The following is a 16914-nucleotide window of genomic DNA, read 5'->3' on the forward strand; positions in this document are numbered from 1 at the left end:
ATAGGGTAAGTATTGTCTGTTAAATATCGCAATGCTCCGGTGACGACGGGGCGTCTGCCAGAGGTATAAATAAGGAAGCCAACAAATCACCGGAATACGCCTCAGGTGTGCGCACCGACCCACGAGTCACTAATTACCCGATGCGACACAGCTGAGGCGTTGATCCCGCAAAAAGGGAGAGCAAAAAAGAAAGAGAGGCAGGTCGCGGCGAGCGGACCTGACAGGATCCATAATAATTCAGTGTTTTTGTCCACCAAAGTTCATCAAATTGGGTTAAGTTTTCAAATATCCCAACACAGACTAACAAAAGGTTACCCATAAGCTCTGTGGAAAAGTAAACATGCCAGAACGTGCAGTGTGATTTGTCACTGTAACCGTGATTCAGCTGTACTTTTCTCTCTTTGTATATTGCATCAGTTGGAGCTTTTGTTGAAAGAAAATTCTCATTGGCAAGAATTAGTTGATTTTCCTTTCATACATGATTGTAATAGAAATGTATTTGAGTTTTGGACGAAACAAATGTGAACACATCACTTTGGATTCTGGATAGTTGTGATGAGCTTTTGTCACTACTTTCAGATATTTCATACGTTTGTTTTCATTATCGATTAATCTCGATTAGTAATCGAGATTTATCGGGTCATTATTAATTGATGCAGCCCTGCCAATCACTTTGGGTGTGATGACATATTCAAACAAAGTCTCTTTCCAAAAAAAAAAAAAAAAATCTTGAAAATGTTTGCCTCTTTTTATGAAATAAATGTAAGGCGGTTATCCTTCGGCGTGGAGACATACCACAGAATATGCAGGTAATTCGTTATCTCTATGACAAAGGATGTAAACCAACAGGGAGGTGGGACAGCAGAGCACATTATGCCTAAAATTTTATTTGGTTTCATTAGCTTCATTCATTCATTCATTTGGTGTCTAGTTATAAATCACGTAGCCACATTACAGACAGTGACACCTGTAGGTCTGGCATTAAGTGGACTAACAAACACTGATTCATTGGCTAGGGATCAGCTACGCTGAGGCCTGCTGTAACGTTACTAACGTATAATTATTTGGCCTGTATTAAAATAAACAGAAGCAATATACTGTCAGGCTATTTGGGGAATTTATTCACCGGTTTAGGTGAATGCAAATCTTACCTGAAAACTTTCTTCGGGGCACTCTGTTGGACCTGTTTATATGGGACTATTCTTGGTTGAAAATCCTCCTCGGACAGCACATCGTTCGAAATGGAGCTGGGCTTTCGGGCTCCTTTGAGCAGCCCATCCTGCTCCAAAGTCACGTCCTCGCCCTCCTTGCCGTCTGGATAACACGCTTCTTCCGTCCAGTTAACACTCAGTAAACTCAATGTGAATCCTAGAGAAATACCGATTACCACCGGGCCGACCGACCAAAGGACAGAAATAAACGCTTTAAATCTCATCTTGTGCGTCGGTTCTCAGCGTCCCGCCTCGCTTCAAGAGTGTCCAGAGAGATCTCTGCTCCGGGATAGGTCAACTATACATCAAGCCTAAAGCGAAACAGCTACATCCACCTTCTACTTCAGGAAAAAGGGGTACCTTCTTCTTTAACATTTATGCAGGACAGTTACGTGTCAATATAGCGGTTGTCTGACTCCTCCCAGACATGACTTTAGCAGCACAGGCGGGTCTAGTTCCAGACTGCGTGCATGGAGGCGCGTTGCGCAGGGCGGAGGGGTACTCAACAAGACTTAAGAAAGGGACGTGAACCGCAACCGAACCGCAGTCCTGTGCGCATTCATACATATTTACTGAAGTGTAATAGCCTGCTCTTTTCTATTTAACTGAAACTGAAGTAACATAAGGATATTAATGTGTAAACTATAACACAAAGAGTAGCTGAACATAATGACAAACCACAAATGTTTTTAAACCATCACATTTAATAGTTTAGGCATTTGTACTTTAAGTGATTATTTCCATTTCAGTCAGCTTTAAGCTATACATACTGTACATGGAACCCTGCCATCTTTTGCTGTGACCATAAAATGTACACACAGTCACATTGTAAAATGGCATTTCACATAATTTGTATTTTATATGAAGTTACATGCAATTGAATAATTCAGGATATTTTAGTGTATTCTATTTTTCATGGTCATTTGTTTTGGTTTTGCTCATAGTCAGGTCTATTTCTCAGAAACATTAATTTTATGGGCTGGAAAAAAGGAGACTGGGTTTGTGTTTCATATGAATGAAAACAATATGGGCTTGTAACATGGTTTAAATGTAATCATAAATTTTACATCCCATAGAAATCTGTTTCATTGAATTTACATTGCTATCCTGTCCATGCCACATTTTAAGGATTTATTCAGAGTTTAAAATAAATAGCCTACAACAGTGCACTGACACACACAAACTTTTTCTAGAGCATCATTATTAACAATCCACATGAAAATGGATCAGTCTGAATTGTAAATCTCTCTCTCTGGAGCTGCTGCAGACACGCAGAGTGCTTATCAAATTTCAGCTTCTGAGAAACTTAGTTAACCCACTAAGTAAAAGTATCACAGGGGCAAGCTGAACAAACAGTGGAAACCTAAGAAGTATTTGACAATAAATATAAAACTACCAAGCTTAAAAGGGATATTTGGTATTTATGTAGTTGTTGATAAAGTGAAAACTTTGATTGAGGACTCCAAGTGTTCTGACTTTAATGTAGGTAGTATGGATGGATGCCACCATGGATTCAATAATACAAACAAGCTCCATCTCTTTTATTCATCAGGCTAGTTGGGAAACAGACACTGTACAGCTTTGTTTGTAAAATGAAAATGAGAAAATCTGTGAAATTATGAGTGTCTACCCCTCATCCTGGTCTCTGCTGAACTCTGTGCTCCTCACCCAGGTGTCAGGAGCTATGTGGTTTGTGGTCTGCTCAGTCAGGTCTTCAGCTGCCATCTTTTTGAGTTCTCTTCTGAAACTCATTACCCTGAGTTCTCCTTCCGCGTTCTGAACCCCTGACCCACACACATCAACAGTAGAATAAGAGAACCCCTCATTGTCTGCGTACAGGTCTTCAGATCTGTACAATTGAACCTGTTTTCACAGTCTTCAGCTGGATGAATTAATTGAAGTGTTTGTGTTCCACAATTTACAGAAGAAAAAATGCATGGGATGATTTGATTTGATTTTGATTTGATTTATTCTTTCAAACATGTAACAACAGTCAATATGTCAACACACATAATTCCACACATATCCACAAGTATATTATCAATTTGCTTATACCTAGTACATGCTTGAACGGAGTAGGAAGAAGTTAGACTTATCTAGTCCTACCCCCTAACATCATCTTATCATCATTGGTTTGCAAGGTTTGGTTTGATGATTGAAGGGGGTCTCTGTACTGGTGAGATTACATGATGGGGAGGTCCTTTCTCTCAGTGCTACTGTCTCATGGACTCACAGCTGTGCACAGTATGTTATGGTATGAAACAAAGACCAAGAAAATACACTCATCCCTTTAATAGGACTATATCTGACTATATTCAACCTAATTCAAGTGGGTAAAACCTTTTTCTACACTTCATGTCATTACTTATGTACTGTACATCTATAATAACTAAAATAAGCATACATAAAAAGTGTCCTCTCTGTGCTTTTCACTCTTTATTTTATTTTTTTAGCTTATAGGCTACTTTTTTGCATGAATTTGGGCACAAAATGTATCTCTATTCTCGTGTCCTCCAGTGACACAACAAGACGAACACTGAACAAGCTGTGCATAGGTCCAATATGAGATTTGGTGGATATTTACCAACAGAGGGCGCTACATACTGACTTTAAATTACTGCTACTTCAGTGGTCATTAGAAGTCTGACCAACATTGATAAACACAGCCCTAATTTGGACACGTTTTAGGCATTGACCAAAAGTCACAGCCATGACAAGCATGTAATTTTTCAATAACTGTTTATAATTATTTATATCTTTATTCAGGTGCAGCTTAAATTTTACTATAATAATAAATATTAAAATGAAAACTGCTTAGGGTATTTTGTCAGTGATTGATGAATTTTGTTGTAGGCATGAAATTCCACAACAAATCTGACTGTGAAAATGAGTTTGTGTTCTTTATTTTGGACACTTTGTAGTTCTATTACATCCTATTGCATAAAAATGAAGGCTTTGGGCTGTACTAGATATTCTGTGCTGTATTAATTTTTGGTGTCTTAATATAGCCTACTATAATTATACCCTATGCATAACACATTTTAAAAACGTAATTCATTTAACCGTTAATTAATTGATTTTACGTGGATCTTATTTATGACTCATCTCATAGGAAGTCTTATTTTCTTAACTAATAGCTCATGTAGCCTATTTATTCTGGTGAGAAGATCTTATTTCCCACATCGCTCAGGAGCCTATGAATGCATCAGTTTAGGGGTCCTTAGCTGCCTGAAGAAAATGTGTACCGGCCAGTAGTAGCAGTAGCAGCGCTTCATCTGCCCTTCAGTAGGCTGCTGGAGTTATTCCTCATGTGCTAAGTTTCAGCGTGTCAGTCTGTATACATTTTAATGCTGCTCTAGGACTTAAGTGCGTCTCTTGTCTTTGTTCGGTGTTTTTAAACGCAGTCCGTGTAGTTGCTGTAATGGAGTGTCGTGTGCTATCTATTCAGAGTCATGTTGTCAGGGGATACGTGGGGAACAAGTCGGCAACATTCCCGCTGCAGGTAAGGACCAGTGTTAGTGCTTACATTCAGATGGTGGTGTAAAACGGCTCTGTTTCGTTATCAAGAAAGAGAAAAACACCATAAAACAGAGGTTTGTTATAGGCCCTGCCTTCCTGATTTGTGAGAATAGTGTAAGGGAAATCAACCTTTCCTGCCCTCCGGCAACATCAGAGGCCGTTTTCCAGTTTTTAGACTTCAGATGGGCTACCTAAGTTAACTTGATAGACAGTGTCTGTGAAATATTAATACTCACTTACCAGCGACCTTTAATTTGAGGAAGACCGGCTGTTATAAAACAATGCAAATGCCCCTTTAGAAATGTGAGCATGGGTTAGAGTCAGGTTGGTCGTTACTATTTCAGCTGATTCTAAACACTGCACAGGGAAGCTACAGGTAGCAAACAGTGCAAACCAATTCTAAAATTTTAACTGTTAAAATGCTACTGCTTTTGTATCGAATTTCATTTACCAGAGGAAACTGTGGATTATGAAAAGGTTATATATTGTAGCATCAGGGTTTTCTCATGCAGAAGAGAAAGCAATATTAAAGCACAATACCAGTGTTTCTGCATGTTGAGGACAAACCTTACACCATATCTTGCAGTTTTCAGAAGCACAATTAAGTCTTCAAGATTTTAGGTAAACATTGGTTTCTTTTCATTTCCATTTGACTCTGATGTCTGTGACTTAGTCTAAACCTAGCATGTTAGTGAATCCATTAGTGTGTGTGTGTGTGTGTGTGTGTACCCTATTGCTATTCAGGTGATGTCACTGTTCCTTTGTGTGTTGGTTTTAGTGCTGTCAATCAATTAAAATATTTTTGTTGTGATTAATCGCACAATTGGCCATAGCTAGCTTGTGATTAATCTCACTTAAACACAATAATAAGTTATGCAGAAATGTGAAGCCTGCCATTCTGCATAATGGGTACTTTTACTTTTAGTACTTTAAGTATTGTTTCAGCTCTCCAGCAGATGAGCTTGTTTCCCATCCGGTACATCATAATTGGCATTATCATGTTGGAGATGTCAAATACCTGCGCCTGTAAACAGATTTGTAAAGAAAGCATCATGGAAGCTAGTGAGACAGTCAGTGTTATTTCTTCATATAAACTTTTGTTCATCTTCCAAAGTATAGAAAGTCGGCGTAGACTGAACCATGTTAGAGCATTGATTGAATGAAAATGGATGGAATTTATGGCTGAGACACTGGCTCTCTCCTCATCCCCAATGTGGTATTTGAGACTCGACATACTCCATTCAAACGACCCTTTTCTTTATCTGTTTATGCTCAAGGAGGTTCTACAACATTGCTGCTGCATTGCTTCCTGGTTTCCCAAAGTACAGAATGGGCTGAGGGTCCTAATCACAGAATCAAAAAAATTAGTAGCATTAAAAGGAATTTGAGTTAACTTGTTATCATGTTAACTTTGACAGCCCTAGCTGGCTTTGATTTTTAATACATGCAGCACATGAACATGCAGAGACAACAACAAAAGATGACATGAGCATCTGTTTATGGTTCTTATCTCAAACAAGATATAAAACTTTTCAGTTTAGTTTCATAGTGGTCACAGACATGGCTGCATTAAGTGCAGGAAAAAGTAATCACAAACTAAAGCTTTTATTGTGGCAAGCTAGGGATTCTGAAGATTTTGCTAAGGAATGACACTTTAGTCAGACTGTCTTTTTATGCAGGCTTCCTTGCCCCATACACTGCACCACCCCAGATAGCTGCTGCTTTATTTACACAGAACAACATGAACTCAGTTTTCCCACCCAGAAAGAACCCGTGAACCCAAAACAAAACCCGCCCACTGTCCATGTGTGACATGTCCCTGTGTGTGTATGTAAAGTCCACGGTGCTCTCCCAGCATGCTACAGTATTGTACAGTGTTGGTGGTATGTGTACTTTATGTGAAATGGACGTAAACTTGCAAAAATATAGGTATGGTCCTTTTTTAAATGATCACAAGGACAAAAACTGAGACAGCTTTGACAGTAAATGATTCACATTCAATAAACGTAATTCACCATCGTGTTCCAACAGTACAGTGACTTCAGAAGTCCATTTAGACATGGACATGCAGATGTCTTTGTTCTAACTTAACAGCTGCTTCATTGGTCTTTCCTCAGGTGCTGGGTTTTGAAGTGGACTCAATCAACTCGGTCCAGTTCTCCAATCACACAGGTTGGCTGAGTGGTCATTGTGGGTTTTATTCATTTTCACAAAGTAGATCGAGTCTTTTTTTTTTTTTAACTTCATTAAAGTAATTCTACTCTTTTATTTTTCATTTTCACATTTTTGTGACATTTAGGTAAATCAAACCTGTCCGTGCCTCCCCAGAAGTGTCTGATCATACAGTATCTGCCAAATTAAAGGGCTGACAGTTGTTGTCAGTTTTCATGCAGTATCGCAAATCCTTAACTGTTGGCTGTAATGCACCATAAAGATAGGAAAGCATGAGTCAGTAAAAGAGAAAAATACTGCTACTTTGTTTGCTTACAAGAAGACTCCAGTGCATCCTTTTACCTTTCAATGAGTTGGTGTAGGTGTGGGTACAATGTACAAAGTTAATCACCTTCCTTGTACTTTGTCATGTTCGAAAAACAACCTTTGGATGACTTCTGCTTTATCTAACTCAGTGAAATACTGTCACTGTAGTCAACTGTCTGCTGGTTTAGAAAAGTGTATTGTACTGTATTTAGTTCAACAAGTTGTTTTCTAAGAACCATCCTCTGTTTTCAGTTTACTAACCAGAGAGAGGTAATGCCAAACCTAAACATATCAACTGAAGTACTGAACTACAGTATGTTGTGTAATATGAATAATGTATTGCTCATGGTTGCATTCACATTTTTCTGTTTTCTTACATTTAATTAAAACAAATTTCCTGTGTATTCTGTATCTAACAATTTTTAGGATCTTTAATGCAAAGTTGAAGATGTACACTACAAGTCAAACTTTTGGACACATGTTCCCATTGAACAGAATGTTAACATGCATCCAAACCTTTGTCTGGTAGTGTGTGCTATCAGAATAATAATTTCTATAATCACTTGAACATTCTACGTACTTCGAATTGATGTGATTATAACAGTCATGTTGTGCTGCCAGAACTGATTAAAATCTTTAAAAGTCCAAAGGCTAAGAAACAGCCATCTCTTTTTACAGTCTCCGAAATGATAAAGAGTCTACTGATCTCTGCTTTGCATCTAGCAGAGGTGTCCTCTAGGACATCTGCAGAGATGGTATGATCTGGGGTTCATGTTCCAAGCTATGTGAAAACTTTGTTTCACCACAGGGGCTGGAGACATCTGCAGAAAAACCACATGGATATAAACATCTGTTCTTCTGACAGAGGGAAATGAACAGTGGTGAACACATGGACTAAATTACACAGCTGTATAGCCTTTAATGCAGCTTCTAGTTTACACTAGTGTGTGTAAACAACATCAATATCGAGTTTTTACTTTCAGTGGAGGCATTAATATGCACTTTCCCCTCTAACCACAGCACATGCCTCTGCTCTGCTGTAGGTCCTCACTACAGGAGGCGTTTTCACTGGCTCAAGGTCAATTTTGGCCTCTGTGGGAATTTTGTGCTTCAGTATCAAGAATAATCCAAAGTGAATTTGTGATATTTGCAGTGAGAACAGCTATTGAGAGTTTCTAGGTTAATGGTGGACAGGAGACAAAGAAAGGGGGAAGCAGGCTTCCAGGATACAAGCCTCTCATTCAGTCAGTGTGAAAGCCCCATTTGGCACTGGATATAGAGCAGAGGGAACTTGGCTATGGGGGATAGGAAATCAGAGCAAAGAGAGGAATATCGCCTTATTTGGTTTGGACACAGCAGGGCTTATACAATACAAGTGTTTTTATTGATTAATTTGTAAAGACCTTTTTGTCTTAGCGCGTCTTACCCTCAAAAAGCCTGAAAGCATCTTGAGTTTTATTTTACAAATTCAAAGTCAGACGCATCACAATGTGAAACCAGAATTTTTTTTAGCTGATAATGAGCTTTTTTTTCCTTCTATTTATTAGTGTTTTAATGAAATCCAGGCAGCACTAAGAACTTAAAAATGCCTTATGTCCTGTTTTTCCTTTTGACTCCTAGGTTACCCCCACTGGAAAGGACAAGTACTGACAGCAGAGGAGCTGAATGTGCTGTATGAGGGTATCAAGCTGAATAAGGTGAACCGCTATGACTACATCCTCACAGGTGCGTCAGAGTGTCCTTGCAGAGTATAGGGTAAATAAATGTAGAGAAGGAGATGCTCAAACATGATGGCGATACTGTCCCCTTCAACAGCAGCCTGAGTAAGTGGTGAATTCAGTACCGCCACGGTGTAGTGCTGTGTTGTGCAAGAAGGGTTGTGTTTCCCCCCCCCCATAGTATTTCATGTTTTCACAAAAGAAGAGGATGTTGTAACACTTTACCACTGCAGCTTACTGGATTTCTGGTATTTGGCATTTGAGCAATTGCATGACAGTAGACATAGTACTGGAATAAGAAATTCTTTAAGTACAGCTACGTACAGTGAAATCAGTTAAACTGTTTACTTTGCTGATTTCCGCCCCATTGTTTTTATGCTTTTATCCCCAAGGGTACAGCAGGGACAAGTCCTTCCTAGAGGTGGTGGTTGACATTATTCAGGAGCTAAAGAAAGACAATCCCAGCCTGGTATATGGTGAGTGTAAGATAGGGTATCTGAATTTGAAATGTCCTGAATGTGCTTTTCATATTGTCATTCCAAATCTTTGTTTAACTTCTCCACAGTCTGTGATCCTGTTATGGGAGACCACGGTGCTATGGTAAACATCCTACAGTGAATTCCTGTTTGTCCTTTTCTACACCATACAGCCTTTAAGGATTTGTAACACTGGCAAATTGTTCTTTTGATGCACACTATTCAAAAAGTTAACTGTCAAAGCACACTGTAAAAATAGCTCCTAGTTCAGGAACCAGCTAGCCTTTCATTTGTAATTATTTGTTGTAATTATGGAATAATGCCATATTGTACAGTAAAAGAGCTTGTCCCATGTAAAGGGGATTTAAAAATACGTTTTTTAACAAACATCTTGTATTAGCTGCCTGTTTCAGTATGTTCCAGAAAACCTGCTGCCAGTCTACAAGAACATAGTGGTGCCCTTGGCTGACATCCTCACCCCCAACCAGTTTGAAGCAGAGTGAGCGCACCTGTAATCACTGTTGAAGAAAATAGAGAACAAACGATACAATACAGTTTTAAACAGTCGTTGATGGTTAAAGTAAATTAAGATGTGATGCTAATCTGTCATTATAAAACTGATTAGCATCTGCACTTGTGATATAGCAGATGAGTTTGTCTTTCTTGGATACCTATTTGATTTTTGTCCCCCCCCCCAGACTATTAACTGGAAGGAAAATGAACAAAGAGGAAGATGCGCTTGAGGTGATTCTCAGAAGTATTTATAATTTTAATGTATTTGGATTTATTTTGTGAAATTAGTACATACGAAGTTGGAAAAAAAATGGGACTCCATCTTTTCCCCAGGTGATGGACTTACTTCATAAAATGGGTCCGCAAACCGTGGTACTAACTAGTACAGACTTGCCCTCGAAACAAGGGGACCAGTTCCTGGTGGCATTTGGGAGCCAAAAAATAGGTAGAGTGCCAGGAGGCCAGCTTTCTCTAGACAGAGCACTTGAACTGTTGAGAAGACATTTTGGGATTTTTAATCTTTTGTGAGTGAACATTTACACTAAGTACACACTGGTGCCAGTCTTTCCTTAAACAGGACATAACAGTGCCGATGCAGGTAATGGGGATGGAATGCTTCTTTAGCCTAGCCAAGGTTCAACTATATAAAAAGCCCTGTTCATAACAAATTTGCTTAGTGCAGTTTTAGCTGCCGTCCCTCTTCTCTTTGATATTATTACCCTGTCTGTCCTCCTCACTGTAGTGAAGCCAGATGGGACCAACACTAGTCAGAAAATCTGCATTGACATCCCCAAAGTTGATGCTGTATTTGTGGGGACAGGGGACCTGTTTGCTGCCATGTTGCTAGCCTGGACTCACCACCACCCCAAGGACCTGAAGGTCAGTAACACATGTGTACTTTCATTTATAAAGCTGAAAGAAACCAATTTATCTCTCTACACTGCTTAAGGAATACATGCCAGCTCAGTGTAACTTATGTAGTCTCCCTCCTGTGTCTCACAGACTGCCTGTGAAAAGACTGTTTCAGTCATGCACCATGTCATTAAGAGGACCATTACTTATGCCACTGGTAGGGTTTGTGTGCTTTTTGAATTCTGTTTTGTCTGTCTTCTGTTTGTTATTAAGTTATTTTTACCAGGCATATGGTAAAGGGAGCTTGTTTGCTCCCTTTTTACTGTTCATATTGTATTGACATAATCTGTACTAATTTGTCAGCCACTAGTATTATTATCCTTTGACTGCTAAGTTAACCACTAAGCCAGCATCCATCTTCTTTCTTTCAGAGATGGCTGGTCCCGGGAAAAGGCCCAGTCCTGCACAACTGGAGCTGAGGATGGTACAGAGCAAAGCCGACATCGAGGATCCTGCTATTGTAGTGGAGGCTAAGGTTTTACAAAAGTCTTTACACTGAAACGTTTCTGTGATAATTCACATCGTGCTGGTACAAAATCAGCCTTAAATCTGGGCAGTCTGCCAGACGTGTACGATTTTCACATCAAACTGTCAAGTGTCTCTGCCTTACACAATCTCTGAGGGAGTACAACTGTAACTATGTTTTTATGAGAGGGGTCAGCAGCATTTGTTGGAGGTACATACTGCTCACAAACACACTGTAGTCACTGCCATGTATCTGTACTATGGCCTGTGTAGACATCACATACCCTTCATATGGAAAAAAAAAGATTATTGAACAGTATTTGGGTTTAATTGTGTACATTTACTTACCCATATTTATTATGGTGAAATTTTTTTCCTGCTATAAAACAGCTTATTTTGGTTAAACTGAATAGAAGATTCACAAACCCAGTGTTGTATCCATGTTCATGCCTCTACTTATTTTGTCTGTCATGGTAAGTCAGTGCTTGTAACTTAAAAATGTTTTTATCAGAAGGAATTGTAAGTACATCAAAAGCAAAGGGTTTAATGACTTCTGGTGAAAATGCATATAATAATTTGATAACAGTGATAGTTATAAAGATATTAATGCACATGGTAAGTAAAATGTTGCCACCCTAAACATTCAGATTGGGTGCATTGTAAGTGCTGAGATGTGTAGCCCCCATAAGATGTCAGACATCTTATGCAATTAATACTGTATGTAGTCTATCCAGTTTCATATATTTGGTTTTATTTTGTTTTAGAGAAGTTGTACTGAGAGTAATAATAATAGATGTCGAAAGTGTTCTTTTAAAGATTTTTAAAAATGTTTTTCACCTCCTTTTTTAAATTATTCAAAGCTTTCTTGAACTAGCAGATGTGTAACACGTTAAATCCATGTCTTAAACATCTCAAATTGAGGTATTTGCACAGATGATCTTTACTATATTTACTAATGGTTATTGTTTTATTTTTTGACTGTCATAACTAAAAGAGCCAGTTGTGAGACCAAGCTGAATAATAGCTTTAACAGGGTTAGGATGAAAAAACACTGATTATGAATATTTGTGTACCAATGTAATAGTTGATCCTCAAACACTGTTAGAAAGTCAAGTGCCAAACCTTGAGCTGCTGTTCTCATACAGAGCATTATAAGAAGAGAAGAAATAAATTCTTAATCTTTTACTGAAGCTGTGTTTTGATCTTATGCTTGTTGTTTATTTATTGTTAGGTTTCAAGATGAGTTTCCTAAATATATTTATAATTCTTCCAATTGGTACCTTTTTTGCTTTTGCAGTTGTGTACTGGAAACAAATTCCTTGTGTGTGTAACATACTTGGCCACATAAAGGTGATATCATTATTATTATTTTAGGGCCTCAGGTCTGGGTAGAAGAATATACAGGAGTTCAACAGTTTTGCATTGTTGAACTTGGGTCATCTAAATATGTACATCCATATAACAACTAAGAGTGAAATATACAGACTTATAATCACTAAATCAAATTAACCTTATCTGTTGTGAATAGATTCTGTTCTTTTCACTAGGTCCCGTTCCCCTATATCAGCAGCGTGGTGTTTGTTGAATCATTATATATAGCCTAATTGTTTTGTTAATCTGATCCACCGGGTTAGATGGATGACACTGACAAATTAGTTGGTTGTGTTATTCCCTGTGGGTTTACTCTGGGGTGTGTGTGATGTCATTGTTCTGCCTGCTCAATCAGGGATAGTGGGCAGTAGAGACAGGCCAGTGTCATTAGGTCCTTGTAGCTATGAGTGGTATATTAGACACTGGTAAGAGCACAAGTAAACTGGATTTATCCGAAATAACATTATTTTTCATTTCACTTAGGGGTGTTTTGTGCATAAGGATAGCTGGGGGTTTGTGATAGATGTAATATTTTGAATTGCCATTTATGAATTATTTGGTGTGATTTTAAAGCTCTGTCTTTGTGTGGAAGGACTGCAACACCACCCAGTGGGATAAATACCCCCTGCTCACCACCAGTCAGACAGAACTGATGAAGCCTCTTGGATGAGAGGTGAAATGTCTTCGGCCTAAAACTACAGAATGTCCGGATGCCTTCTGCTAAGTTTTTTGTTTGTTTGTTTGTTTGTTTGTTTGTTTGTTTGTTTTGGTGTAGCTCACCCTGTACTTACCTGACCAGGTGGTAGGTTGGTAGGCAGTGGTGGTGAGAAGGTAAAATATCAGTCAAAAAAGATGGCAGCTTGAGAGTCTACATGCAGTCTTGTGTCTTTAGTTCGAGTCTTTTATTAGTTTCATTTTTTATTTTTAGTTTCCTGTTTTTATTTTATTTTACTGCCTTTGTTAAATTTTTGTTTATAAATGCCATTCTCTTGCACTTACTCCTGCTTACCAACACACTTTTTCAACATCCTTGTAAAGAAGCTCCAGTGCAAACCACCCCTAGTTGGGGTGGTGGCTTGACATCCATATACTGCAAGAGAAAAACAATTATTGCTAATAGTAAAGAAATACAATAATAAGAAATGAAGAACAAAGGTGAACCAAGCAAGCAATCTTTAGCTGCCTTGCTAGGTGCTTATTAAGTTTTGTGATTAGGGACAGATGACACAGCTCTGCTTTTCCAACATTAATCCACAGTATAAAGTACATTGACTCAGGTAACCACACATGCAAACACGTCTGCCCAACTGCAACCTGAATACATTAAACAAAATGAACAGGGCGTCCTGTTTGTGGCTGTTTCTAGAGGGCAGTTTGAATGAGAAACTCCGGGTTATGTTAAGAGAAGGGATTAATTTGTTTGTGTAGTTTATGCTTTATCTTCATTGTTCAAAAATCTAACCAGATTCTGCTCCACAGTCTCGGTGCAAACTTACGCTCATACACCACCAGATGGCAAAGAGGTCCGAGGTTAATTAAACATCACAACTAATCGGAATGAAACGATGTGTTAAGTTGAGATGCAACAGAAACATGCCTGGCACAACGTGTGCATCCTGTGCACCATTTCAAATGTAAAGTGATGAAAAATATACAACTAGACTGTTTGTAAAATAAGTTCAACTAAAGGTTAAACGTGTTAGAATAACTCGATCTACAGCGACATGGCACAAACAAAACCATAGAAAAACAAAATGATCCAATAGACTATGTGACAGATAATGCACAAAAGTTGGATAACATGCAATGATATATTACACACGTTTTGGGATAATATAGCTTCTCTTTTTGTGAATGAACTCTAAATATCAGAGAATTCTCTGTAGTTGAAGCCTTCTCTATTAAGATTCAAGTATTTGTGACACCTTTACTTAAATAAGACTCAAAATACGAATTAAGTATTTATGGTTTGACGACCAAATGCCAAAGAAAGCGGCAATCACGAGGACAACTACGGGTCCTCTTCTGTTTTTAGCCTCTGTAGTAACTACGAGCAACCACCGACCCATTTGGTTGAAAGTCATCAGTTAAGCTGGCCCCTCCTTATGGTTGAACACCGGACCGGATGTAGGACATACCACCTTCAGATGGGCTCTGAGGAAAACGTGGGGTTTTAACCGACAAACAGTAGCGCACTTGGAAGTCGTAGTGCCTCTAGTATTATTTATTGCTTTTCGACAAACGGGCGACATAAGTAGGGCTTCTTAACAGTTATGCAGACAGCAGCGAAAAAGCATAACACCTACCGACTCGCTCGACTCCCAAATATATAATTTTCAGGTAAGCCCAGGGCACCGTTACTGAAACGGACTGTTACCGGTAGTTGGCTAGCTAGCATAACATAATGTTAGCTAGCGGCAAAGGTCAGGGTGCTTTTTTTAATATACATAATGTATGTGGGGGAATGTGATACTCGTTATCCAACCCTCCTGTTATGTTGCGGGTGGTCAAACTGACCTACGAACATAACTGCTGAGCAGGCATCACCTGAGAAATGAACATAACAGGAGGGTTCCCTCCTGTTATGTTCATTTCTTCATATCAAATATTTGTCTCATTTAAAGCAGTTATGTTCGTGGGTCAATTTGACCCGCAACATAACAGGAGGGTTAAGCAATCCAACTCGCCGGGTTCAGCGTTCTCCTCAAATGTAATTACCCTCCCTAGCATTACTTGTTTGGCTAACTTAGCATTCTACGGTGTGCCATTGGCACCTCACTCTGTCCTTGTGCTAACGGTACTCATTAAATTGCACACAACCGTTAACGTTCGGTTGGAACTGGTGTCAGCCAACGTTAGCTAAGCTAGCTCGTTTGTCGACAATTGTGGGAGAGATTGATTTCTTTTCGTAGATATAGATGCAGAATTATCTGTGTTTGCACATGTGAGTTTACTGAGTAGCTATCTTAGATAAACCCAGTGGTTTGATGAGTCTAATAAGATGACCAAGCCTCACTGATGCATGTGAGCTACTTGTGCACTTTTAATCGGAGGCGATGAAGCTGCAAAACTAGGCAAGTAAGCTAGGTACTACTGAAGTAACAAAATGTGGCATGGCTATGGCAAAGTGTCACTAGGCTCATATTAAAAAGCATTTACACCGCAAGCCGTTTATGCCATGCTGTAATTACGTCATGTGCGTCATCTGGCATAGTACACACCAGACATAAGGTTACTAGAGTTCACTGAGGTCTGCGGCTGTTGAAGCCAATGTTGGCTTTAGGCTTGAACCTTAACGGTATAGTCAGCAATTCTAAGTCATTACACATTTTGTCATATTCAGCTAAATTGTCCTCACATTTCTCTGCCTGGTTTTTCAGTTTGTGTGCTCCACAAACCCCAGTCGGTTGTGTGCTGTGCTCTATTCATATTGAGCCTGCGAATATGTACACGTTTATATATTGATACCAGTTTGTCTGTTTCTTTCTCTCACACCCAAGCACGTTAAACCATGATGGCAGACTGTTTGTGAACAGCACGTCCTCTCTGTGTTAATTTTTTTAAAACAACGCAGAGATCTGACTCTTCTAATATGTTATTAGCAAGCTAGTAAGGCTAGCTAAGCTAACGGTAGAATGCAGCTGTTGCTGTGGCCAGCACACTGTGTATAGCATGGTTGTATATGGACTGTTCTGCAAGTGGGTAAAGTTAATGCTATTTCATAAACTTCGATGATGAATGTTTGCCCCCTCAGTCCAGGGGAATACTGAACAATGTGTGAGAAAGCTGATCAATGTGATTTATGATCGGATTGAATTGTTTCGAATATTTTTTTTTTTCAACCAGCAAGAGAGGGTCAGGAAGAGAAAGATGTAGGAGGAGTGTAGCAGCCAGCATACTGCTGCTGTGGGAGAGCTAGTGCAGAAGGGACTGGTCAGATTAACAACACAACAGCACTATAACATACACATATGTAATAGAAAGCATAATATTTGACAAATATTAAAGTATGGGTGTGTTTTCTTTGCACAGAACATAAGCAAAGAAGTAGTTTTTCATTTTCAGCTGTGTTTGTGATCTCTGGAGAGTAGCTTTTTGTCTGTAAATGCTTGAGGACACAGCTCCATGTTTACTGAGAAGAATAAACTACATTCACTGTGATTGTTGTTATCAGTATTATATTTCCCAAAGGCCAAAATTTTATAGTTTATGAACCATATTAGTGGGATCAGTGATTTGCTGTTTTTTTTT

At 38.9% G+C, this 16914-nt stretch overlaps 2 protein-coding genes and 1 long non-coding RNA gene across 5 annotated transcripts in view; 2 read left to right on the forward strand and 1 right to left on the reverse strand.

The window, feature by feature from the left end:
- Positions 1 to 1700, reverse strand: part of chpfa (chondroitin polymerizing factor a) — a 6249-nt gene extending 4549 nt beyond the window's left edge. Inside the window, exon 1 of the mRNA XM_020621195.1 lies at positions 1152 to 1700. Within this exon, the coding sequence (XP_020476851.1) occupies positions 1152 to 1435 (284 nt within the window). The 5' untranslated portion in view covers positions 1436 to 1700. The remainder of the gene's footprint in view (positions 1 to 1151) is intronic.
- A 2704-nt stretch (positions 1701 to 4404) lies between these two features.
- Positions 4405 to 12482, forward strand: LOC109972383 (pyridoxal kinase-like). Of its 2 annotated transcripts, XM_020621197.1 has the most exons (12): positions 4405 to 4496; positions 4616 to 4713; positions 6848 to 6902; positions 8829 to 8933; positions 9319 to 9402; positions 9492 to 9526; positions 9816 to 9901; positions 10101 to 10146; positions 10249 to 10360; positions 10658 to 10794; positions 10918 to 10984; positions 11199 to 12482. In XM_020621197.1, exons 2-12 carry the CDS (start codon positions 4633 to 4635, stop codon positions 11324 to 11326), a joined length of 936 nt encoding a protein of 311 aa, XP_020476853.1. In that variant the 5' UTR covers positions 4405 to 4496; positions 4616 to 4632; the 3' UTR covers positions 11327 to 12482. The 2 variants fall into 2 exon arrangements, with proteins under 2 accessions (XP_020476853.1, XP_020476852.1); XM_020621196.1 differs by having other exon boundaries at positions 4415 to 4713.
- A 2188-nt stretch (positions 12483 to 14670) lies between these two features.
- Positions 14671 to 16914, forward strand: part of LOC109972376 (uncharacterized) — an 8690-nt gene continuing 6446 nt past the window's right edge. Inside the window, exon 1 of one of the 2 annotated variants that reach the window (XR_002276675.1) lies at positions 14671 to 15003. This is a non-coding gene — a long non-coding RNA (uncharacterized LOC109972376). The remainder of the gene's footprint in view (positions 15004 to 16914) is intronic. The other variant, XR_002276674.1, reaches the window with a different exon arrangement.

The sequence above is a fragment of the Monopterus albus genome, unplaced genomic scaffold, assembly GCF_001952655.1.
Source record: "Monopterus albus unplaced genomic scaffold, M_albus_1.0 scaffold254.1, whole genome shotgun sequence".
NCBI classification, from domain to species: Eukaryota; Metazoa; Chordata; class Actinopteri; order Synbranchiformes; family Synbranchidae; genus Monopterus; species Monopterus albus.